The 24,961-nt window shown below is 40.6% G+C and overlaps 1 protein-coding gene across 1 annotated transcript in view; it reads right to left on the reverse strand.

The window, feature by feature from the left end:
* Positions 1–1,933: 1,933 nt before the first annotated feature.
* The window catches only part of COL4A5 (collagen type IV alpha 5 chain), an 81,230-nt gene continuing 58,202 nt past the window's right edge, over positions 1,934–24,961 (reverse strand). Inside the window, exons 35-54 of the mRNA XM_041396615.1 lie at positions 24,381–24,479; positions 23,312–23,401; positions 22,859–22,998; positions 21,815–21,941; positions 20,497–20,577; positions 19,850–19,948; positions 19,209–19,259; positions 18,273–18,458; positions 15,646–15,654; positions 13,359–13,367; positions 11,791–11,924; positions 11,356–11,428; positions 11,136–11,207; positions 10,655–10,783; positions 10,282–10,380; positions 8,819–9,031; positions 8,318–8,495; positions 7,656–7,770; positions 7,213–7,385; positions 1,934–5,755 (exon numbers count right to left, since the gene is read on the reverse strand). Coding sequence (XP_041252549.1) covers positions 5,674–5,755; positions 7,213–7,385; positions 7,656–7,770; positions 8,318–8,495; positions 8,819–9,031; positions 10,282–10,380; positions 10,655–10,783; positions 11,136–11,207; positions 11,356–11,428; positions 11,791–11,924; positions 13,359–13,367; positions 15,646–15,654; positions 18,273–18,458; positions 19,209–19,259; positions 19,850–19,948; positions 20,497–20,577; positions 21,815–21,941; positions 22,859–22,998; positions 23,312–23,401; positions 24,381–24,479 — 2,159 coding nt within the window. The 3' untranslated portion in view covers positions 1,934–5,673. The remainder of the gene's footprint in view (positions 5,756–7,212; positions 7,386–7,655; positions 7,771–8,317; positions 8,496–8,818; positions 9,032–10,281; positions 10,381–10,654; positions 10,784–11,135; positions 11,208–11,355; positions 11,429–11,790; positions 11,925–13,358; positions 13,368–15,645; positions 15,655–18,272; positions 18,459–19,208; positions 19,260–19,849; positions 19,949–20,496; positions 20,578–21,814; positions 21,942–22,858; positions 22,999–23,311; positions 23,402–24,380; positions 24,480–24,961) is intronic.

Here is a 24,961-nt window from a genome sequence, read left to right on the forward strand (position 1 = left end):
ATGGACTCATAGTGCCTGTAAACAACTACGCTTTGGAAAAAAAACAACAACAAATACATACATACATACATATATATATATATATATATATAAAAACAACAACAAATACATACATTATATATATAAAATCAGTGCCCAGTACATTTTCTGCTTTAAATGTAGAAGGCATGAACAAAAATTTGCCACAAACTTTATCCATGACTGGATAGGGAAGTCTCATGATCAAAAAGTACTAGTCCTCAAGGAAATTTTTAGCAGTGTGTTATCAAATAGGGGCATGACTTTGGGGCAGGAAGCAACAGGTGTGTTTTGGTGTTGTGTCTTTTACAGTGACATTTTGGTTTTAAAGATACAGTAAATAAGTCTGAGTATGTGAAACACAAACACAAATAGATAATGTCATCGCTTCAAGTAATGCACCCACCTGTAAAAACAACTGAAGTCAGAAAATACCAACAAAAAGTAGTGCCTTTTCAGATTCCTTACTGACATGAAGGATATGGCAAGTAATTTTCTATAGAAAGAGGCTTTTGCCCATAGATGGGAATATATATGATCTCCATAAATGTGGGTGATTACTGTGAAATATGTTGGATGAGACCTTTCTTTAAAATTACCTGAATTAATTCTTACCCTGTTCCTCAGAATAGTACATTGAAACCACTCCCTGGAAAGGTCAACTTTGCTGTAAGAATAGGGTTTTCCTCAAATAAATCAGCCCTTTTCTTGGGGTCCCTTTGCATAGTGTGAAGCTTGTATTTGGAGGCAAAAGAATAGGGCTGCTCAACCACAGCAAAAAGAGCCCTACCAGCAGTGCAAACAAGCAGTGACAATTACCCAAACTCTGTCCAGACTGTTGTGACAGTGTCACAGTAAGTGCTGCAAACTACCTTTGGCTGATTTGATTTGAAATGGGCCAACTGCTGGAAGGTTGTAGTGGTTTTTTTATGTGGGGAGACACAATTTTACACTGATTTTTCAAGCCCCTTTGGGTGCCTGAGCTCTCTCGCATCTGAAGGATAGTGAAAGCTCTCAGCTAAAGCTAAAAGGAATGATAGACTTCCTGACTGAATCCAAAGACAGTCACTAGAATACAGATTAAAAGTCTTTGGAAATGTATTGTCCAATTCTCTTGGCCTGTGTATCTCCCTGAGCTCTGTGGTACTGGAAATAATGAAATACTGGGCAGTCAGTGATTCACAGCCCTGGAAGAAGGACCTTGTTAGAGGTGTCAGGTATCAATACAATCTGTATTGCATTGTTTTCTTATCCTGCATCCTCTTTTGGCTATAACAGCAGTGATTCCTCAAATATATATATGTATATATATATAAAGTTTCTCCCCTCCTTTGTCCATGCAGAGCTGTGGAGCAGCATGTCTTGGGGAGAGCAGCTTTGAACTTGCTGTGCATGTCTGGAAGATAAACCTTTCCCCCTCATCCCCTTTTGCTAAAGAAACACACCAAGTTTTTGTTACTCTGGTTTCCTTTGAGTTAATTTCCAACATTTCAAAGCAGCATTGTGGTTACAGCCTGACTGACTGGGAGGCAGCAGCCCAGCAGGCACCAAAGCTGCTGTTGGCAGAGCAGCCTCAGCCCCATCCTGTGCTAGGGCCAGGGCAGAGAGCCCTTTGTAGGGACAGCAGGTGTCTGTACTGACCAGTCACTGTCACCTTGGCTGGGGCTGTCCTCAGGCAGTGCTCACCTGTCTGCTGCAAAGGGTAGAGTCAATAATCTTTCTTTCCAAAGCTTGGGAGTTCTAGATACTTACCCTACATTTTAAATGTAGAACACTAACTGCTCCCCTGAGCTAATCACTGCCTCTGTGTCCCATTAGCAAGTGTCCTGTTTTCTTTCACTGGACTAACCTGGGAAGACAAAATTATTCCCATCTCTTGTGCAGTTTTCAGCTTGTGCTTGTAGTGGAAGTAGCCATGGCAGCAGAAGTATTGTGTGTCCAGCAGTGCTGGGTTATCTGAAGTGTAACTTTTCTGGGAAGGACCTGTTGAAAACACATAATGCTGCTCCCAGCAGCACAGTTCAGGCAGCAAGCTGATGAGAAAAGTACTGCAGCTGGGTATCAAAGTATATAGAAAATATTTTCAGAACATCAGATTTTAGAACTTGAGCACTTTTTGCTTGCAAAATCAGTATGTTGCTTTTTTTCAAGTTGTAGAATTACTTTTTAAAACAGATCCTTCCTGCACCCTCTGTTGGAAATGGTCACTAGAGAGGAATTGACTTACACAGCAGAGGACAAAATGCTGCGGACATCTAGTTCAGGGTACAGAAGTGCTGCTGCACTGCCCCGTGTGCCCATTTTGGTTGAGATTGTCCTCAGACTGCAAAAGTGTTTAAATCCCACCCTAGAAATGAATATGATGTTGAAGGAAGCTTTTTCCTTTTTGTAATAGGATTTCTAGAGGCACTGAAGTGTCTGCCTTAAGCAGAATGTTTGTGTTTTTAACACCAGAACAGTGTAAATCTAGCCTAGGCACAAGATTCCTAAATCCTGGTTTTAGGACTAAAACTAGTATTCCTGTAGAAAAATTGCACTTTTTCACTCATCATTCTGGTTGCAATTTACAGTGCCCCACCTGCAGCAGCTTACAAGAACTGGGCCTGGGTAGTGGGCAAGGAAGGGTGAGGATCCTGCTGAGCTCTCCTGCAGTCCTCCCTCCTCCAGGCAGGGCCAGACCTGGCAGTGCTGCTGTCACCGCTGCTGCCAAAGCCACACGGTGCCCTCGAGTGGCTGCAGCATGTCCCCGACAGCTCAGACCTGCCAGGTGCCTGCTGAGATTAACTAAAACAGCCCAAATCTATGTGATTAGTGATAGAATAAAAACTTGCAAAAACATACCAGACATCAAGAAAAGAGCCTTAACTGGAGCTGCAGTGGTGTCCAGAGCTGCACCGTGTTTAGGTGTTGTTGAAAACTATTTTAAGGATCCAATGGTCAAAGCAGTGTTTTCCTTTTTTAATAATAAAGCTGCAAACACAAACTTTTACCTGTAGTTTAATGTTTATATAGTGATGGATAGCACCTAGAGGCCTCAACCAACATTTGAGCCCCCTCAATGTCTCTGCCCCAAGGAGCTTACAGTCTAAGCATCAAGAAGCAGAAGAGAATAATAATAACCGTGTTTTCTTTTATAGATCAGTCACTCCGATCCAACACAGGTCAAGTGATTTACCTGCTCTAAGGCACAGAAGGTGTGGTGAGAATTAACCCAACATCTCTTGACTCTCTGCTGCAGATCTCAAATTAAAAGATGTTCCTTCATGTCTAGACCACATTTCTCTTAGTAAAATTCCCCTTTGGAATTCTGTGCCTGAAGCTCATTAAGGTTCAGGACTCGTGTCCAGGTCAGGGCCAGAGCTGCAGGGACAGAACAGAAAACAGAGCTGTCACAAGCACAGCTGCTTTACACACTTCATTTTTCTCTTGTCATCTCACAGCTTTGGGCCCTGGAGCTGCCATAAGACCAGCAGGTCTGGGTGCTCTGTACCTTAGCCTGGAACAGGATCTCCTGTCTTGGTTTTACCTGCTGCAAGAGAAGCACAGATCTTACAAAGATCTTTACAAAGAAGCACCAGTTATGCACTGGTTTACTCAACATGGTCCACTCTGTTCCATGTCCCCACATCTCAACTCTCTGTGTTGGTAAACACAAGATGGGGTGTTGGTAGGGAAGGATGGGAGAGCCCTTTCCTTTGAGAGCTCCTTGGCCTTAGCATCCATTTTTCTGCTGTTTTAGGGCTAGGGATTGGTTGCTATGTTCATTTTAGACTTCTGCAGAGCCAGCAGCAAGATACGGGCTCGTGTTTACATGAAGAGACTGTTTTATTTCAGCTTTGGTAACAAGTTCCTGACTTGGAGGTAGCAGCAGGTTGAGTTTATTACTACGTGCATCAGCAAACCAAACTAAACTGAGCTGAAAGATACACATTGCTGAATTCCCACTCTCTACCAACAGATATAACTGCAGCTAATGGAAAAAAGACAAAGCTATTATTATTTTGCACTTTAAACTAAAGAACTTCAGTTTCATACTTAATTGAAAGCTAGAAATCAGCACCAATGTCATTGTATATCACTGCCACCTGCTTAGTCACCAGTCCTATGTCTTTTGTCAAATGTGTAAAACAAGGAGATGTTGGATGCTCCGTGTCTACAGGGATAACTGGAAGGTAAGAACAGCCATTAGCAGATAAATTACTTAACAGTACTCAATAAACAAATAGACATCACCTGTATAAAGCAGTACGTTAATTCACAATTAGGTTGTATTGATAGTTGAGGTGGCAATATACAACGAAAATATGAAAATATTGTCACTTGACAGAGTCCTGCATTGTCAGGGAGCTGTTTATACACGAGGGTAAATGAAACGCTCTGACCATAGAAGCTGAACAGTCATGCATACAAAAGTGATCACTTTTCAGCTATTGCACAAGTAGTGACACTCTTTAGACATACATAGGAGGGTTCTTACAAACTGACATCAGAAAGACTGCATGCACCATCTTTCAAGGCCTTATGTGAACTGTACATACACAGGAGTTGCTGTATACTGTGAATACATTGTGGATGTGTATAAATTCACATAAGATTAAAAGATAAATTTGTAAATAGGAAAAGTTTCCACCAGCTTATGCTTTATTTTATTCAGAAGGTTTCTTAGTGTGTATACTATTTTGGATAAAACACATGACACCACTTCAGTGCTGAAGTTTCATGTAAGCATCACCCTAAATGCTTTGGTAACTGGATATTCCCGAAGGACAGGTTTGGTTAAACCCAACTGATTACTAAAATGTGAATGTGACTTCTATTCTTAAAAGGAGGATATAGAATATGGCTAATAATTTCAGATATTTTCACAAAATAAAAAAAAAACCCATTTTCAAGTGGATTGGGTTTTCTAAGCACAAATAAAACCATTGCTAGTATGGTGTACAACATTTAAAACCCTGATCAAAATTACTTCAGAATAATTGTGCATTCCCCAAATATATCAGGTTGGCAACTGTGGAAGGAAATGAAAAATTGAATGAATAAATTGGCATAAGAGGGGTAAATTCTCTCTGTACCACAAGTTTCATAATAAAATACTGTCTTATCTTTTAATTTTAGACATAAGGATTTTTATATCAGTCTGGTTTGTTTCTAGATGACTGAAAGTTTAGATTAAAAAGGTGTTTACACAATATACACATTTCATTACTTACAAAGAGAAATAAGCTTAAAATTTCATATTAAAAATACAGTAGGGTTAGTAGCACCATGAAAAATGTTTTTCAAAACTGCAGTCTTGTTATTTTAAACATACTCAGTGCGTTGTGTTCTTCTCGATTCTCTTGGTTTATCAAAAAGGTGCCATTTTGGTACAGGGAGAGAAATGAAAAAATTCATCTTCTGATCCTTTGTGAACCTCGAGTGTTCTTTTCTGTTTCCAAGAGGTCAATTCTTTCATCTTAGTCCTGCTGTCAACTGACAACCCTTAGTTTGGCACATGAGTGAGGTACACTTGAATTTGCATGGTTAAAACAGTTTGGCTTTGTTTTTTTCTTTTCTTTCTGCACAGTAGCACCATTGTTGCAGCTGGAAGACAGTGCATCTTAGGAATTTTCAACTGTTTCATAATGTTTTCATAAAACATTCTCCAAGATGTTACGTCTTCTTCATGCAAACTTGACAACGACTAATCCGCGTCCTCAAGTCTCCAGCTTTCAGTGTCTCAGACTGAGGTTTGCTGGTTGACAGACACAAAGGAAAGGGTGCATTAGGTTTTTCTTTGTTTACAGTTCAACTTGTACTGAATTCACTGTTTCATATAAAGCTTAAGTATGTGAGCAGGGAATGAATCCTGAATTTGAGAGTTTTTCTAAGAGGGATCATGCTGTCTGTTGCCAGCACCAGGTGATGCTCAGTTGTGTCAGTGTCCCCAAGGTATGCCAAGCATGTTTCAGTCTGGCAGATGATGGAGCACAAACACAGCCCGAGGGGAAGGTGTGTACATTTAACACTGTGTCTGGGGTCTGTTTCTGGCCTTTAGTTGAAGGGTACTTTAACAACACACCAAAAGTACTGCTACAGTCAGAGCGGTATATAAGTGGTAGCTTTGCCAAATAATTTATTTTTATTTTGAAAGAGTAACAAGATGGGAGATTAATGCAATTAGTGTAATATGTGTGTACACAAGTCAAATGCTTAAAAGTTTATTTGAAAAATAGAATGAAGAAGGAAGTTGTTTTAATGGGAGGAACAAAACAGTAGAGACAAACAGTAGAGTGCATAGCAGTTACTAATAGGAAATTTTCACTGGTGAATTACCAATTATCAGCTTCCCAGAAAACTCAATTATCATGTCAATTACCATGATTGTAGGTGTTACACAAAACCAACTCAGGGGCCTCCACTGCTCAGAGCATAGTGCCAGCCCTGTGCCACAAAGCTACACTTCTCAATTAGGTGGCAGTGGGAATATTAAGAGTTTTTTATCAGTACACAAACAGGGCAGTAGCTATTTATTCTATGAAAGGAGATGATTCTTCAGTGAAGAAATTATTTGCTACTCAACTTGAAAGGGAAAAAGTTGGAGGAGCTGAGAGACTCCAGCTGAAATGCTGACTGCAGAGAAGCTGAGGACACAACGGCCACTGGCTTCCTTGCAGCCAAAATACCATCCTGTTTCCTTCTGCAAAGTGTGGGAGAAAATGCTGGCCATGGAGGGTAGGAAACCTTCATATAAGATTTTTAAAAACAAGTCATATGAACCTTTGCCTTAAAAGGTTTAAGTAGAGTTGATCTTGCCCTTCACTCCTATTCCTTGTATATCTGGGAACCACCTTTCCAAATATTTGAGTTTATTGAAAGGTTTGGCAAGAAAAAAAACCAACTTGCTCTTTTGGGCTCCAAATACAGTAAACACAGTAGGCCTACTTTCAGAGGAGGTACTACAACAAAATGTGAATGAGAGTTGACACAAAAAGAATCTGGCTCCTTGCAGAACAGAATGTGCCCTAGCAAGTTTTCACATAATATTAAAGGCTTACAAAGAAACACTTGAAAAACTGGTTGTGAAGGGGAAAACAAGCTAAATTATTTCCCTATATGCCTATAAACAAATATCTTTTGATCTCTGGAATAAATTCAGTTTCAAAAGCATTCATTCTGAAATAAAGCAATAGACAAGAAACAGGATCTTACCTGAACATTTCTGACACCTCTACAGTTGCCAGCCAGAAACTGTATGAATTGGCATAATAATTACAGGTGCCCCGACCGTGGCATTCGATGAACGGGGCTGAGCGGAATTCTTCCAGACAGGATCCAGGTGATGCCAAGGCCTGGCCAGAGCCCTCTGCCCCAGCACTCGTGTGCTAGTGGAGGAAAGGAGGACACAAACAAGGCTCTTAGGTGTTAAAAACTGAATAGCTACTGAAAAGTCACAGTTCGTTCTTGGCAGAGAGAATGTGGGATCAGACACCTCCATAAATGTCAGTGACACTGGGATCTGTCAGTCCTGGCTACCTTGGTTAGTGGCTGAAGGTAAAATGACAACCCTTGCAGTTCTTATCAGTGTCCTAAAGCAGCTAAGGACACAGGTGGGCAAGGCAGTAGCTGCTCCTGGAGTAAGAGGCAGTTCTTACCATCATGAAAGAGTAACCAATCCAGAGGGAATCCCAGCCTGGAGGACATGAAGGGATCTGAATGGTCTGGCTGTGAACAGCTATCACCATAGCAGGAGCTTCACACACAACACATCTGGACACGGGAATACCAGAGAAACACGTGATGTTAAAATATAATAGGAGTACATTTTATTAAGAATTCTTACACTGAAAAAGGGAACAAAACTCACCTATTAACCTAGACTTCTAATTCTCACATAATTTATAACTACTACAAGAGTATTTCGGAGTTCAAATCTGTCTGTATTTTTACTACATTGGGTAAAATACTGAAGCAGTTCCTGAAACAAAAACTGGAAGCTCAAAGTGCCCAGGTGAGTGCCTTCATCCTAAAGGCAATGGCTTCCATGTTCTCTTTCCTGTCCACAGTGATCTCACACTGCTGACTACAGAGGCTGCTGGTTTGAGAAAAGCTCTACAGCCTCTTCTTATCACTCCTGCAGGGAGATGAACCTCTGCAGACAATGAATAGTTAGAAGAACCCTATTTTTCTAGTCTCTCCCAGAACAAAACAAGACAGATTAATCTCTTAATACCCAACCTGCATGTTGGAAACACCTGGGTGAGATGTACTATTTCTCCAGACACCAAGAGAGACCTGCTGGCCTGCTTTGCCTCACCGGCTAATGAACGGCTGAATGCTTTGCCCCGTCAGTGGCTCCATGCTCATCGGCATCGACTCGGGGGTTGACAGCCAGTAGGAATAGTCATTCCTTGATGCAAAGTTACAAACATTGTTGATGTTGCAGAACATGAAGGGCATGGTGCTGAAACGTCTAAGACAGCTCCCAGCAGTACCTACAGAGTAAGAGACAGAAGACAGTAAAGTTTTCACTTCGTTGCTTTTTATAGCAATTCTTTGAGAGCAGTACTTGTGGATCCTTGCTCTCCCTCCTGTGAGTGCACAGCAAGTGCTATCAGAAACTTCACTTCTTCATTTTGGTTTACATTTCTTCATCCTGAATTACAATGTGCATCCTCTGGAGACAGCAGATCTTAGCATGCAATCCCACCCTCATCTAGAAGTCTCCAAGACTGCTGTGTCTTCAGAGAACCTGAGCATTCAAAGAAGCAGCTACAACACGTTTCCTCTTAAGGAGAGAGCATACAGAATATCTCACCCAAATCCTGGCCATGTGCTCTCTCATTTCCTTGCACATATAGAAGAGAGAATCCATCATATATTCTTGATGTTCCCTGTGGACATAGTGGTGTATCCCTGGTCTGGCTGTGCCGAGTAATAAGGAATCCGTGAGCAACAGAAGCTGTTCCAGGAGGACCAGGTGGGCCTTGTAAGCCATCAGGACCAGGAGGTCCTTGTATTCCTCGTGAACCTGTTCACATAGAGAAACACAGAGTGTTGATTAACACCATTGCTTGCTCTTTTAGGACCAACACAGCTCTGGAAGGTTGCTGGTCTCGTGATTGAGTGTTTGTGTGTTAGGGCACCTGGTGTTTGCTAACACTGTCTTCTGGATTGTTTTTTCATTTAAGCTTGGTTGAATCAGGGAGATTGTCATAGGTGGTTGCAACAGTGGAACTTCTGTGTTGTAGGGGTATTGTGAAGTTAAATACTCTCAAGGCTGTCAGGCATTATGATAACTGCAGAGGACATGGCAGCCAGTGGAATGACTTCAGCTTTCCACTTCCAAAATATATCTGTGTGTGCAGCTTAAGATAATGTTGAAATATCTTGCTCAGGATCACAAAATAAATGGCAGAGCCAGAAATGGGCAAATCTTACTCCAGGCCATGCTGTGGTAACACCTGAGCCAAAGCCCATCAAAATTAAAAGCTGCTGCCAGTTTTGGAATACGTTACTAAAGGTGGAAACAAGCTAGAACAGCCTTGAATGTGAGCAAAAATGAGTCAAATAACTGAGAAATGTATCAGAAAAGGCTGTTCTTGAACAGCAATATCAGGAAATATAATTACAAATATTCAGTAGTCAATAACTACTATATAACTACAAAGAATTACTGTGTTATTCTGCAGTCATTATTTACATATTTTTACTAAAATAATGCTAACAGATTTCATAGAGCTGCTCAGAGAAAAAGGAAAAAAAGGTGTTACGGATTTTTGTATTCTTTTTAACTGTTTTAGTTTTAATGCTTTTTCTCACAAGTTGCAATGGGGAGGTACTTAATATCTGTTACCTTTAGAAAACTGTCCCAGTGCCTAGTCTGATTTTCCAAATCCTATCTCAGTAGTTCTAAGCAATGTCTAAATGATAGTCCAATCTCTGACTCTGGTGAAACTCTTATCAAGTCTATTTTTCCCCATTCACCATTTCCATGCAAAATATGCATTATTTTACTAATCTCTCTCTTCAGTTTCCTTACAATCTTCCTTATCTCTTCTGCATCATCTGTGCTGCAAAGGGGATGCCATTAAGCTTGAGGTAAAGCACTTGACAATGTTATTCTGCAATGACCAGCAGTATGTTGGTTCTGAGAATATTCCAAATCAAAGTAGGTTCAGGTACTTGGAATATTTTTGCATTTTGCATTATGATTTTATCATTATTCCCATGAAGCAAAGAGTTTTTTTCCAGTGAGTCCTCATAGCATCAACACCCTACCTGGCTGGCCTGGGAGACCTCTCTCTCCTTTTCGTCCTGCTGGACCATCAAAACCAGGAAGCCCATCTCTCCCTGGGTCACCAGGAAGACCAATTGGACCTAGAACACACAAAAGCATAACTGAAATAAAAGCTCTTGAAATCTCACTACAGAAATCTTCAAGTTGTCAGTGACTCATCTGTTGCTTCTTTCTGACACAAGAGAAGAACAGCCCATTAAACCAGACAGGTATGGTGTTTATCTGTTATCTGTTAACCTGCATTTCTCTCTTGCCCCTTGCTGAGCTCAGCAGCTCATCTCTGCAGCCTGTGCCATGTCACTGGCACTGCCACCTGCACTCAGATACATTTCTGGTCATGTCCTTGGATCGTACCTGGCAATCCCTGTGGCCCTGGCAATCCAGGTGGCCCTTTGGACCCAGGCTGTCCTGGAGGACCTGGGGAACCAGGATCACCTTTGACAACAATGCTTCGTCCAATGGTACCTGGTAAACCTGGAGGACCTGAGAGAAGGAAGATTGGTATTAGATAAACCAAGGTGGAAGACAGCATTAGAAACAGTTATTTTATTTCAAAATCAGAAGCCAAGAGCTCCATCATTGCAAGAAAAAATAAGTGTATGTATAGGACAAAAAAGTACTCTTGGTGACCCCCTCAGAGGAGTTAATCCATATAGACTGGATACAGAGTATAAAGCATATTAGAATTACTTGTAGGGGCTAAAAAGTACAGGTTGGAATTATGCTGAAGATCTTGCTCACTTTACTTTGACTGCTGGCTGAGACCAACTCATCTATGTAACAAATTCTACTGACAGGGAGCAGAAGCGACAGTGCCACTACCCAGGACTCCTACCTGGTGGGCCTGGCAGTCCCTGGCTGCCCGTGAGGCCAGCGGGTCCTGCAGGTCCAGTGGGACCCTTCATACCTGAAACATCAAATTCACACAGTTACCAAGTGAAAGAACATGCTGTTCTACAAAGTCTGCTGCAGGAATGGCCTAAACAGGCTGTTACTGTGTCTGGAGGTTTTGCTCAAAATGCTGGTTAAATACCTGGGAATAGCCAGTGAAATACCTGGGAATCCTGGAACGCCTGGAACCCCAGGGTCACCCTTCATTCCATTCAGACCTGGACGACCAGGATCCCCCTGAAGAGAAGAGCCTCGTGTTACTCCCTCATCTCAGCAGTTCCAGAGAACCAGAATGGAACAAGTGGCTGGGAGCAACAAACACAGTGGGGGCTGTGGAGGGCTGAGACCATGGGGGGCTAGCAGGGAGAGGGAACATGAGGCTGCATGGACAGCTCCAGCCCCCATGGGAATACAGCAGGGACATCCCCTGTAGATACTGGGGGATAGCTGAGGAAATGATCCTCTTCCTTGCCACAAGACAGGGTGTTAGCTACCACATTTTGGCTTTCATTATGTTAAACTGCATGTTCCACCCAAATACATTCAATTTTTATTGGATTTAAATATTAAGTAAGGGAAAACCCCATTTCTTGTCCTACCTGGCGTCCAGGTGGTCCTTGATCTCCCTTTGGACCAGTCAGGCCAGGTGGACCAGGTGGACCTGGGTTCCCTTTTTCCCCTTTAAGTCCTCCACTGCCTGGTGGCCCTCGTGGACCTTCTGGGCCTGGTGGACCTTAACATTGTAGAACAAATATGCACACATCAGTATATATCACTCATTTTCCCCAAGCTTGTGCCTTGAGTGTTTAAAAAAAAAAAAAAAAAAAAAAAAAAGGGGTATTGAGGCTTAACTTCCCAGCTCTATTTCAGTGCTAAATTCAGGGTAAACTAAAAGGAAAACATAAGAGGAATTATTTGCACTACCCAAATCAGGAACCAAGGCCCCTTATCTAGCTGCTGAAGCAGGTCTTTCCACGAGGCAGTGCAGCTCACCTGCATTAGCAGCTCACTGGTGACCAGACCAGTGCCTTCACCAGGACCAAGAAACCCAAAATTAGATGGTACAAATATCCCCTCTGCTGACCTGCATTACATTCACCATGTCTTAAGTGCTTCTTAACAGCCTGAATTCCTTTTGTAAGCCAGTCTCAACACTAGCACAGTGCAGTGTAAACACTGGAGTGCTGCCTTCTTGTTAAGAGTTTGACATTTGACATGCTATTAAGGAGCACACGTGTGCTGTCTCCTGACTGCAGGGCAGCAGGGAGCTTGTCATTCTGCCTTGCCTACATAACCCGAGTTGCAGAAACTTCCTTATGTTGAGTGACTGTCCCTCCAACTGATTTTTTTAATCTTTAGTAGACTTACACTGTGTAAATCTAACAGAGAAACTGGGCTGGTCTTTAAATATTTTGCCTTTGTTACAGCCAGATTAATCCAAAACAAAGGCAAAAGTGGGTATAAATAGGCAATAGTGGGTATAAAAAGGCAAATAGTGGGTATAAAAGAAGCTTTGATTTCAGGAGAACTCAAAGATGAGACCTCCAACCTTTGTCCCACCATCTAAATGGAACGTAACCAATATTAATTTGTAGCAAAATAAACCATAAGTAAGTGCAGCAACAGCTAATAACATTTTACAAGTTAGAGCTCATAACTGGATTAACAAAAGGATTTTTTTGCAGGACAGTGCTATGACATTCTCTCCTGCAGTACAAATCCAACAATATTTATCAGTGTGCTGGATTTTCAGTCCTCCTGCGACCTTGAATAACTTGACATCTCCTTTGACATCCTCATAGTCTATACCCAATGGATAAATGATTTGTGTTTCTGCATGCAAATTTGAGTATAGAATTCCTTCCCCTTTTAAATCAACAGCAGTCTTTTACCAGATTTCACACATATCCTGCAGCAGTTTCAGCTACAGAAAACATCCCATCATGCAAGGATTTTTTGTGTTCATTCTGCTCTTTCATCCTGGTCTGGTACTGTACACATGCAAAATAACACCAGGTTACCATCTGGGGCATGCTAATCAAACACATATGGTCTGCAGAGTAACCACAGCCCTTAAAAAGACAATCACAGAATTACAGGAAAACATCTGTTGCTCTTACATCAAGTGCAATGCAGTAAAACAAATTGCCCGAGTTAAGAGTCTAACCTGGAGGCCCTGGAAGGATCAGAGTTCACCAAAGCCCAATGATCGATGTTAGAAGGGTCAGACATCACACAGTACAAAACAAGATTACTAGTTAGAAATAGTACAGATGACAGCATATACACTACACAACAACCCCTTTCACCAGCATATTTTGTATTTACAGTATAATCCACATGCATGCATAAAACCACACATGAATACACAAACAGGTATTTTCAGATACTAGTTACTGTGACTAGGCTCTACTGAAACTAATTTGACACTTCATTTAACAGCAAACTTAAAGCTTCACTAGAGAAAGTATTATTGCTTTAACATTACAGCTAAGGCCTATAAATGGTTAGTCCTGCTCACAACAGGGTTTGGACTATGCAACCATTTCACTGACAATACTCAGCCTCACAGGGCCCAGAGCTTGGAAAATAGGTAAATTGTGAATTACAGCTTACTCCTGTGCAAAATTCTGCTTTGGGAAGGAGGGAAGTGTAACTACAAGAAGGACTTATCACCACTAATCAGGTATGAGCCTCAACTATCTGTGAATACAATTCCAGGACTGAAAAGTAGGCTTATGCCCTCTTTGAAACTGTAAGCAGGATTGACATGGATCAACAGGGCTGCAAATGCTGTAAGCAAAAACACAGCAGAACTTGCAAATTTAGAATTTGCTGTCTTTACTGTTGGCATTATTGTGTCTTGATAAAAATATTTCAAGATGCTAATTTACCTGCTCAAGGTTATATGGAGAAAAGCACGTGATAACATCCTTAGAAAAATGATTTAAATGTCCTCTCTCAAAAGACAGGAGCATTGTAGGGACAACCAGCTTAAGTTAATATATATTTGAGCTCCTTTGTGCCACTTGCATATTTCATGTCAGTGAAATGATTTAAATATATCAACATATCACCATGCAATTTGCAGCTAAAACCTACAATATATACACAGGTTTATCTCACAGCACTATTTCTTACATATTTGGTAAGTTATCTTAAATACTAACTGTAATACAGTTGTTAAAAATAATGACATGAACATTTCATTGTTACTGTTAAGTACTTATAAACTATATTTCACTGATAGGTAAGTTTTGCTATGATTTATAAATATAAATCCTACACATGTTCATCACTGAATTCTGGCTGATCACAGACACAGGGTGGAACAAAACTTGATGCAATTGCTCAGTTCCTCTCAGTACCCCATGATGGCAGCTCTCTTTGAAAGTGTGGTCACTGCTTGAGTGACCACAGTTAAATTAAAAGGTAAAGCCACATTTCCTTTTTTTGACATGGCTGCGTAAAGACAGGATTCAAACATCAGGGGCTACCAAATTTGCTACCTTGTGGTGCTTAGGACAGCAGGCTGAAAACTAAAATATATTCCTTTATTAAATTTTCATGACAGTTCTTTGCTGCCTGAAAGTCATCATAGCAAAACCTAAAGACATCATTATTATTAAATAGATATACCAAGTCATTTTCAGTCTAGACACAGATGTTTAAATCTTCCCACGTGCCAGTTTGGGCTCCATGCTGATACACTAAGGTTACAATAAATGTCTCACCAATGTTCTCACCAATTCTGTCCCACTGCCCTAGTGACAGGGAGGACATGGCTGTGAGCTTTATTTTCATTAAATACTTGTGGAAGGAAGAACTTTTCTCATTTCCTCTAAATGGGCTAGTGAAGTGAAACAATGGAAATAAGGATTTCTCCGCACTGAAAACTTAAAAGGCTCTAAATTGGGAATCTGAATTATCACTGTTAGTCTATATAAATTTTCCTACCGATACTGTTGGTATAAAAGAAGCATCTAATTTATTTAAGTCACTTGAGTGTCCAAAATCAACAGCAGCAGGTGCTACAAAAATTACTACTGTCACTTGCCTAAGCTGCAACACACAATTATGCAGCAAGTCATGGGAGGACAGTGCAGTGTGCTTTTTTAAAAAAAGCTGAAAATCAGAATATATTGTTTCCAACTGCACTGGGGGAAAAAAAAAAAAAGCTAAAAACAAGCTTCACAGCTGGGGACACTTTATAAAAGCCTTGCAAATCTAGACTCACATGGTCTTCCACTATGGGCAGAGCAACTGTGTCCTTCCAATGTCAGTCCCACAACAACGTGGATGAGATGGCTGAAAGCCAACTCTGAGCATTTTTTTTCCCACCACAAATTAAAAGGTATGTCTGAAACATGACTCTGCATATCTACATTTAGACACTACAAAAATAATACATTCATTTTCATGCAAAGTTATTATTTTGGAGTTACGGGGCTAACCTGAGGGACCTGGGAGTAGGGGGTCAGAATTCACCAAGGTCATCATTAGAACAAGGGGAAAAACATCAAAATTGTTAGAAATATCAACAAACTAACATATTCAACTAAACCTTTCTTTTTAGATTTAGCTCAATATTCCTTTACATACAGTGTGCAAAACACCAAACTATTATTATTCATACAAGGAAAACAGACATGTGGAATAACAGCAGTGTTCTGTTGCCCTGGAAATTGGCATAATTTTATAATTAATTAATAAATCTATGCCAACACCATCTATCAATGTTTATTTTAGGGGTAACTCAGCTGGAGTCAGAGAGCTACATCATGTTTGACTTCATCTCTTTTACTAATCTTAGAATATACCCAGAAGTCAACAACAAACAGTACACGCAAACAGCTTCTGGTTTTATTTCTGTCCCTAGAAGGGGTAATTTGACAGCCACACAGCTGCTTTTATGAGTAACTGCCTTATGTTGAAATGTTACAAAATCAGCATTCCAACAATAGACTCTGTTATCATCGGAAACAAAAGGCTGGAGTGCTGATTGTACCAGAACTGCAATAATAGTTTGGTTTATCCACATTAGTTCACACATAACTGAGCAAAACAAATGCTTCACTTTATACATTGCATGCAACAAAAATGGAAATAAGAGAAAAAGAGAGAGAACATGGCTGAGCAGAACCTCACTGGTTGTTTCCCCTGCTCATAAACCTGCACAAAATGAGTCCCACCATTGCTCCTCCTTCCCAGCTGATCAGAATCAGTAAACACTTGATTTAGACAGGGAAGTCTAAATGAACAGATGAGCAGCTCCATAAAATCCCAATGCTACAGCAGAGCAGAGATCTCAGCTGGCACTTCTATTGCACCTCAGAGGTTGCTTAGCCTGGTGTACTTTTAAAGACTTCTTTAAAGTTTGGAGATATCCTCTGTATAAGAAACTTTTAAAAATGAAAGCCTGTACTGTTATGGACCAATCACTGTCCTGGGCCAAAACTTCAATTGTTGCACTGCTCTATATACAGAAGAATTAACAGAAAGTCCAAAGCAAACTGGAGCTACAAACATGCTGCAGGGCTGCCCTGCTGCCCGGTTAGAGCCCCTGGGGCACAGCAGGGAGGCAGCTCCTCCAGGAAAAGGGGAAGGCATGCACTCCTCCTTCTACTAACCAAATAGGAAAGCAGGAAGACATTGTGACTGGCTGGGGATCATTAACCCATGGGCTGCTTGTTCCACATCAGTCACACACAAAGCAGGTTTAGGATGAAACACAGCGGAAGTATTTTTACTGGCACTAAAGAAAACCTCATTATACTGGCAAACAGCACCTCAGTTCTAAGGTGTTATAGATTAAACCCAATGTTTATAATGACTCATTTTTTAAATACACAGTTAGGGTATATGAGTTCATAGCCTACTCTGCAAAAGAAAAACCTCATATTGCCATTGATAATAACATATGATTCAATTTCAGCTCTAGGGAAAATATTTTGATAAAATTCCATTCAAAGAAACATTATTCAGTGTGACTGCCTCCTCTTATGTCAGAAGCAAGCATGAGGAAAATGGAAACCTTTAAATCTTTTCAAGTGTATACTGCAAAGCTAAACTCTCCCTTGATACCCAAAAATCAACAATATGTGTGCTGCAGCTATTTTATAAGTGTACTAACTCAAAACTAACTTTCCTCAGAAAAGTCTTTTATTTAAAGAATAATTTGAGGGCAACAAAGAAAAATATTACTTCACCATTAACCTGCAAAGGAAAAAAAATCCCTGTCATCAACCAATGGCTTGGTTTGAAAGCAGTCTCCTTTAGGGAGAATATCAATCCTTTTATGTGAGATGAATCTCAGATATAGCAAAGTACTTTTGGATTAGAGGTCCAGAACTAAGCTTGAGCTGGAGCTGTGGCAGGTTCATTTAAATCAGATTTTGTCAAGAGCAGTATCTAAATGCAAACAAACATTCTATAACACCAAATAGAAATTAATTTCTAACACAGGCCAGGTAGTTGCTCAGCAATGTTAACTCAGTGTAGTGGTTTCTCATTCCCAGAATTAGTTGGTGCAGGAATAAGATGCAAACATGGAATGGAAAGATGAACACGGCACGATGGAGCACGGAGTCCAGGGAGCCACATGACACGATGGAGCAATGACTTGTGTTACATGGCCCGGAGATGAGGAGCAGGATCCAATCTGACCATGCTGGGATGCTAGTGGGAATTGGATTTTCATGACTCTTAGAGTGATGGGGCTTGTTACTTTTGGTGTTTGTGCGCGGTGACGTTTGCTGATCGCGTGACAACACTGCAAAGGTCTCGGGTGTTCAGAGCCGCGTCGTGCTTGTGAGTGATTATTGGGGCAGCATGCGGACACCCTCCCGCGGGGGAACGCCTTTGATTTTTGCTGCCAGGCATCCGAAATTTGGAGAAACTGAGCCTAGTTTGTTTATAGATACTGGGGTTTTTTGGCAAAATTCTCTGGTTGCCCACACACCTATGACATGAGGCTTGACCTTAGCCATCCAAATAAACGGAGCCAGTTTAAAGGCTGATGACCTACCAGCAAAATATCAAAGAACAGGCAGATGTTCACAGGTATGGATCATGCTCTTACCTGGCCTTCCTGGAACACCTGGTGGGCCAGGGCTACCTTTCGGACCTTCCAGAGGCGGCCCTGGTATTCCTGGTGGACCTGGTGGACCCTGCAGCCCAGGGAATCCCTGGAAACCTGGTTCTCCCTTCGGTCCTGGAAGTCCAGGGGGTCCCGGTGGGCCGGGTAAACCCAGTTCTCCTTTTTGCCCTGTAAAGAGTCATCTTTGTGAATACTGTTACAAATTTATATAAAGCCCAAAAGCCAACTTGCAAAGCCATTTCTCTCTCTTGCAGAAGGCACAAGTCTGGCCACAGCTCCCCTTATTTGCAGGGTGAGACAGGGTAAAATTGTCTAACATTCAGAAAAGAGTGACGGCTAATAATCCTTGCAGGAGAAAATGCCATAGCTTATAACACATTAAAAAGTCTTACTAAGTCAGCGATGCTGTAATTCATAAACATCCTTGGAGACTGTAAGCCTACAAATAAGGCTTTCTGTGAAGAAACCTGTCAGTATTAAGACTTCATCCTTTTTTTGAGATGTTGCTGAAAATTAGGACATATTTGCAAAATTTTCAAATAAGCCTGGAGCTTTAATGCTACCAGAGAAGAACAATGTATCAAGTACCTATACTTTCAAAGCAGCTTCAATTGTCATCTGTTGTATGAATGCTTTAGTTACTGACACCAATCAGCAAAGTTCCACACAATGCAATAGGCTGTTGCTCTGTGTGCATTTATTCTGGCTGCATAATTGCTAATTTACAAAATACAGTGGTCAGTAATAAAATGTCTTTATTGCTGTGGTTAATTTAAAATAGTCTGCTGAGGAAAAAAAAATTACTCGTAGCTATAGCATTCATTTGTTACAGAAAAAACAACATACCCTTCTTGGTTTTGGTGTGTAAATGTATTTTACATTGAACCTTTTTAACAAAGGGCCACAGAAAAGCTTTACCTGACAATCCTGGGAGTCCTGGGGGTCCTGGACGACCAAAACCTGGTAGACCTGAAAAAAAAGACAGATTTAGACAAAAATGAGTATTTAGCTTTTAGGTCTCCAGGAATGGGAATATGAAAGTGAACAATCATAGAACAATGAAAGTGCAGTTCACGTAAGTAAGTGATTCCTTGAGATGACTTGGCTTCACATCCACTCACCAGTCTTCCCCAAAGTTGGAGGGAAATTTGCTATTGAATGCATCCCTAACTCTCATAATTGTTTCCATCTCCTCACAATCCACATTCTTTCAGATTTTGGGAGTTACTATGTTTGCATTTTTGTTTGAAGATCTATCTTTAGAGCAGGGATTACACTGTTTATGCACTGTGTAACTGGGCTGAAGCAATACAGCTACCATGGAATATAGGAACAGGGGCTGGTGTTAAACCAGGTAATAAAATCCAGGAGAACTGACTGAATTCTTGTCCTGCACTTCCCTGGCAGCTTCCCAGCACCCTCTGTGAGGCACCCAGCAGCCAGGAACAACAGGAGCAGCTTTGAAGGTGCAAGGGCAGTTCCAGGAAAGAAAGAATAGAGCAAGCAGGACATGTCAGTGCAGAGTGAAGAGGAGGAAAGAAACAGGAAGGACACCTCACCTGGTTCACCCTTCTGACCCGCCGGTCCAGGAATACCATCTCGACCAGGTTGTCCCTTTTCCCCTGAAGGACCAGGGGGGCCTGGACGACCAATATCACCTAAAACAGGGATGGAACACATCAGCACAGTCTTGCCTAAACTGCAGTAAAGAAAAACAGCATCCCCTTCACCACCACCTGAATCGAAAGGTGTGGTAATGCAAGAAAAGATTTACAGAGGTGTAATCTTACAATTAAACCTTTCTCTCGCCCCTGACAATTTAGAAGGGCCTTCTAAGCCTGTGAATTTTCAATCAGTCACTGTTTGCTAAAAATATAATGCTTCCCTTTAGAATAAATTAGGATTTTGCTCCTATAGAAACAGGTTAGACCACTGTAATACTTAGCAAAAATAAAGCTGGTAACTACAGAAACAGTTAACCTCTTGTTTTGATAGCTAATAAATTGACAACAAATGCAAGTCCCCAAAAGAAAGTTAAAATGCCTTTCTTTGGTGTTTAATTTCAGTGAATTAAGTGTGTGCAATGGTGTTTGAGCACCCATATACATATAGATACATTTCCGTGATGCTAAAAAGAAAGGAAGTGCCTCCATGTGTTATGATTTTCACAGAAGCAGCTCATCTCTGCTGTGCTGTCCATGCTCACCTACTGGCCCAGGTGGTCCAGGCAGGCCAGGATTACCTGGAGGGCCCTCAATACCTTTTGGTCCTGGAATTCCTGGTGTTCCTGTAAAAGTACAAACATTTAAATCAAATAATGAACAGAACTGACTTTTCAGCAGATCTTGAAATGCTACAATCTGAGATGCCCTGAGTTACAATGAGCTAATTCTACCAAGATATTGTATTTATGCTCATTTTGCAGATTTACAGCTGGTCAAGGAGATGAATTAGAAAGCAAAGAATGCACAGAAACAAAACATACTGGTACAACTGCCCTTCTTGCTACTCTCAAGCCTCCTCTTGACTGGTGAGCTCATGGCCAAGAACACAGCAACTCAACAATTACCATTTTAAAGACAGATGTTTCTGCTTGACAAGAAATTGAAAGCATTATGAACTGGGATTGAATAGTGCTTCCCCAATCCTCTTTTCTCTTCCTGAAAAAGGAACTTAATAAAAATGGTCTCAGAGTTTACACTGGATTCTCACCCCTACAGCACGAGCTGAGAGGGAGGCAGGAGAAACCCCTGATCCGTTGCATGTCTGCCCTGAACAGCACCTGAGCCTGGGCAAGGCAGTGTCTCAATACACCTGGTGGCTGTTCAGTCTTTTAGGCATGACATGAAACAGAGGGTAAAAACTGTCAGGTTCATGGTCAGGTTTTGTTTTCTTCTAAACTTCCTGCTGTCATGACCACAGTTGTAAATTCCCTACTTTTCTACATCAAAGCATCTCAAGCATATTTGCGAAACAGCCTTTAGTGCTGTAAATGCAGCAGAGGTAAAAACTTTGTTTCTTTAAATTCTGAATGAAAAAACTGACAAACACCTGTGAACAACCACTGTTAAAGAACAGTGTTGTTCTTTGTTAAAGAACAAAGTGCAAAACCTAATTTAATTATATTTCAGTGATTTCTCTTTAGAACACTTTTTTTTGACAATAAATGATATGAAAAAACTGCTAAGTTTTCCAGGATGGCACTCTTCTACTGATTCATGAAGAAAAAATACACTTTTTTTTGCCCTAATATTAGTGTTAGAGGAGGTAAGAGTGAGTGCTGTAAGAAGTATTAACTAACACAGCTGCTCCATCCCCTCAGAGGAGAGAAACAATTTCAGAAGGCACTCACAAGAGATGCATTCCCACACTTTTGCAGTGGCAATTCCAACAGCACAAAGCTTAGAAGCAGCAGATAGCCAGAAAGTCTGAGAAGCTGGAGTCTCCTCCAGTTACCCACTGTGTTTAGTTGTTCATACCAATATTCGCAAGAAGGGAAATTAAAAAAATCTGCTGAGAATTACCTGGGAATCCAGGAAGGCCTGGTTCTCCTTTTGCACCTGGACTGCCTGGAAATCCAGGCAAACCAGGACTTCCAGCTATACCTTTAGAGCCTGGACTACCTGGGTATCCAGGCAAGCCAAGATCTCCCTGGAAAACATTAAGCAGAAATAAGAACCCAGACTTCTAAAGACAGGAAAGCCCTTATTGTATGTTCCCCATCCTACCATCACATCAGGGCCACAAGGATATTGTGTACCCCTCTCCTCATCTCCAGCTAATGTGAATTGCCTCAACACAAAATAAAGCAAAACCAGCAACAGTAAAGACTTCAACAGTCTTGCCCTATAATTTTGAGTACAGTATCATAGTTTTTCCTCAGAACTGGCCTATGTTAAAGAAAAACCTACCTTCCTTTCTTCCAGCAGGATCAGAGATTTTTACCCCATGATAATGCAGAATAAAAAAGAAACCAGTGCAGCTTTAATCATGCAATGTTTTTGCTAAATGAATTGTGCACAACATCAATTGCAAGGCACCAGTGAAGACTGTAAGGCATTCTGAACATCTTTTTGTCACTTTTTTTGTGGGTGCCAGAAAGGATGATATAAGTAAATATTAATTAAAATACTTTATACTTTAGATTTTAATACTTTAGACTTTAAAATTTTAAGCAGCAGTAACCATGCTATATTATTAGTAATTTGTTCTCAAATGCATGTCTGAAATTTTTAGGAATTAACTACGTAATTAGACAGGGGGACAATGATATTAATTGTCTAAATCCCTAGCAACTACAAAAGTGTCACAGTGAAGATTAGGCCACTAAGTAAACCCAACTTGAAAAGTTCTCCTTTAACCTGATTAAATTACATAGAAATATTTTCACCTTTAAAATGAGAAATTTTTATCTCAGCTGAAAAGTCAACCCTGCTTGTTACTAATACATTTTTATATATACTTACAGTTATACATAATATATATGAAGTAATAGTTGAGGGGGGAAAAATCAACACAAAATTTTATTTAATCATGTAACTTTCAATTGAAGGATTTTGAAAAGGTACCTTTGGTCCAGGGGGACCAGGAATACCAATGCCTGAAAGACCAGGGTCACCTTTCTCCCCTTTGAGTCCAGGAAATCCTGCAGGCCCAGGCTGCCCTGGACGTCCTGCTAGTCCTTGGCTGCCTTTAAGCCCAGGGGGGCCTGTCCAAAAGATAAAATGAAATTTTAAAAAATAAAAATAAAACTTCTGCAGTAATTTATAGAGATCATTCAAAATACAGCAACTGAACTAGAAAGGTTTAACAATTTGACTGGCTGGCCTTGAATACCTAATGTTTTTTCACTTTTAAAACCAAACTAAAACAATTACCTAAAAATCTCCATTATGTATGTAGGGCTTTATGCAATCCTCACTTTATTGCTATTATTACATGCTAGACACAGAGTCATCTTTGGGGTACATAAAAGGAGAACACTGGCCCAAATGAAGTAAAATTCAAGCACAGAAACTAACCTGGAAGGCCCATCTCTCCCATAGCTCCTTTTAATCCTGGAGGTCCTGTTGGTCCTGGCTGCCCAGGAAGCCCCGTGTCTCCCTTGATGCCTAGGAAAGGTGTGATTGAGTTAATTAATGGCAATAATTACAGGTTCTGATACCCATGCATTCTCATATGAACATGCTTATCTGATTACAAGCAGTGGATTTGGACTTGCTTTAGGCCTCATACTGCTCCTACTTGCTTTTCCACACTTATTTGTAGTAAAATATTCAACACCTTCATTTTGTTGCAAGCCAAGATTTGATCAGGGTCACTGTTGATTTGTTTTGAAATAAGTCCAATGAAATAGGTCAAATCTCAGTCCAGGAATTAGTCACCATCTGAAAGGATTCAGCACTGGTGTGACACGGTCTCTCACGAGTTCCTCTGCAGAATGAGCACATCATCTTTCTTATGTGCAACAAGTATTCAGCAGCTTCTTTTACAGCATTAAATGCAACCTGCAATGCCCAAACTAGTTTGAGTCCTGGATGTTAACAATATTCCCCAAGCCCAACAAAACATTACACTAGACACAGCAAGCAAGGACTCACGATCTCAGATAAATTGTTATAGCTGTAGGAAGGACTGGTGCAAAACAAAATTAGTTTTCTTGGTCCTTGCAATTCTTTAAAGCAAATATTTGACACCCTGACAGCCTTTGCAATACATCAACTTGGCCCTTTTCAAAATATAATGCTTAGCAGTATACAAAATAAGCATATGAAATATGAAAGTCCTGTTGGCAGGTTCTGCAGTCACGTTGCTTGCTCAAGCAGCAAGTGCTTTTCCAGTCATCCTAAGAGACACCTTAATCTTTAATGGGATCAGTTTAAACCTGCTCTTGAGTCTGTTTGAAGGAAAGGGCTTCAAGCATCTGTTTGGATAATGACTCTAAATGTCCCAAAACCATGCTGCAGTTTTAAGTGCAAATCCCTAAGGTTAGTTTAGATATAAGTGGATTAACATCCCAACTCCATGTGATAAAAACACATGCAAATCCTTATTCATCAAAGCTGTCCAGCTGAGGCCTTGTTTACTGACCTGGCAATCCTGGCACTCCTGGTGGGCCACTAAGTCCTGGTGGGCCTGGGTCACCTGGGAGACCTTGATAACCTTTCTGGCCTGATAAACCAGGAATGCCTCAAGGGAAAAAGATACACATTTTATTATTATTACTATCACTACTACTGTATGTTTTCTTTTACCTTAAAAGATCAGATGTAGCTATGGGAGAATAGAAAGCCAAATAAGGATTTTTCTTCAGTAAATAAAATTAATTCCTCCTAGCTTAGCTAAGAAAATTATCACAGAACACAAAGTATTTGTTCTGGAAAATTTAAAATTACAACAGCATAGGAACAATATAAAAAGTAGAGAAAAAAAGTAAGTTCATGACTAATGCCAATGTATTTCATTCAAGGGCTGTCTTCTGGATAAGCAGACTCCATTCTAACCTCTGCATTCACTCAGATTATTTATATACAAGTTAAATTACATTGCTACACCAAAATCACTTTGGGACTAATATATCATAAAATTTAATGCAGGTGTTTTAGCAGATTTTTACAAATTTCATGTGGCTGTTATCCCCTAAGAACTTTGTGTTGCCCTGATGACATAGT

Source organism: Onychostruthus taczanowskii, unplaced genomic scaffold, assembly GCF_017590055.1.
Source record: "Onychostruthus taczanowskii isolate IOZ18803 unplaced genomic scaffold, ASM1759005v1 scaffold13, whole genome shotgun sequence".
In the NCBI taxonomy this organism is placed as follows: Eukaryota; Metazoa; Chordata; class Aves; order Passeriformes; family Passeridae; genus Onychostruthus; species Onychostruthus taczanowskii.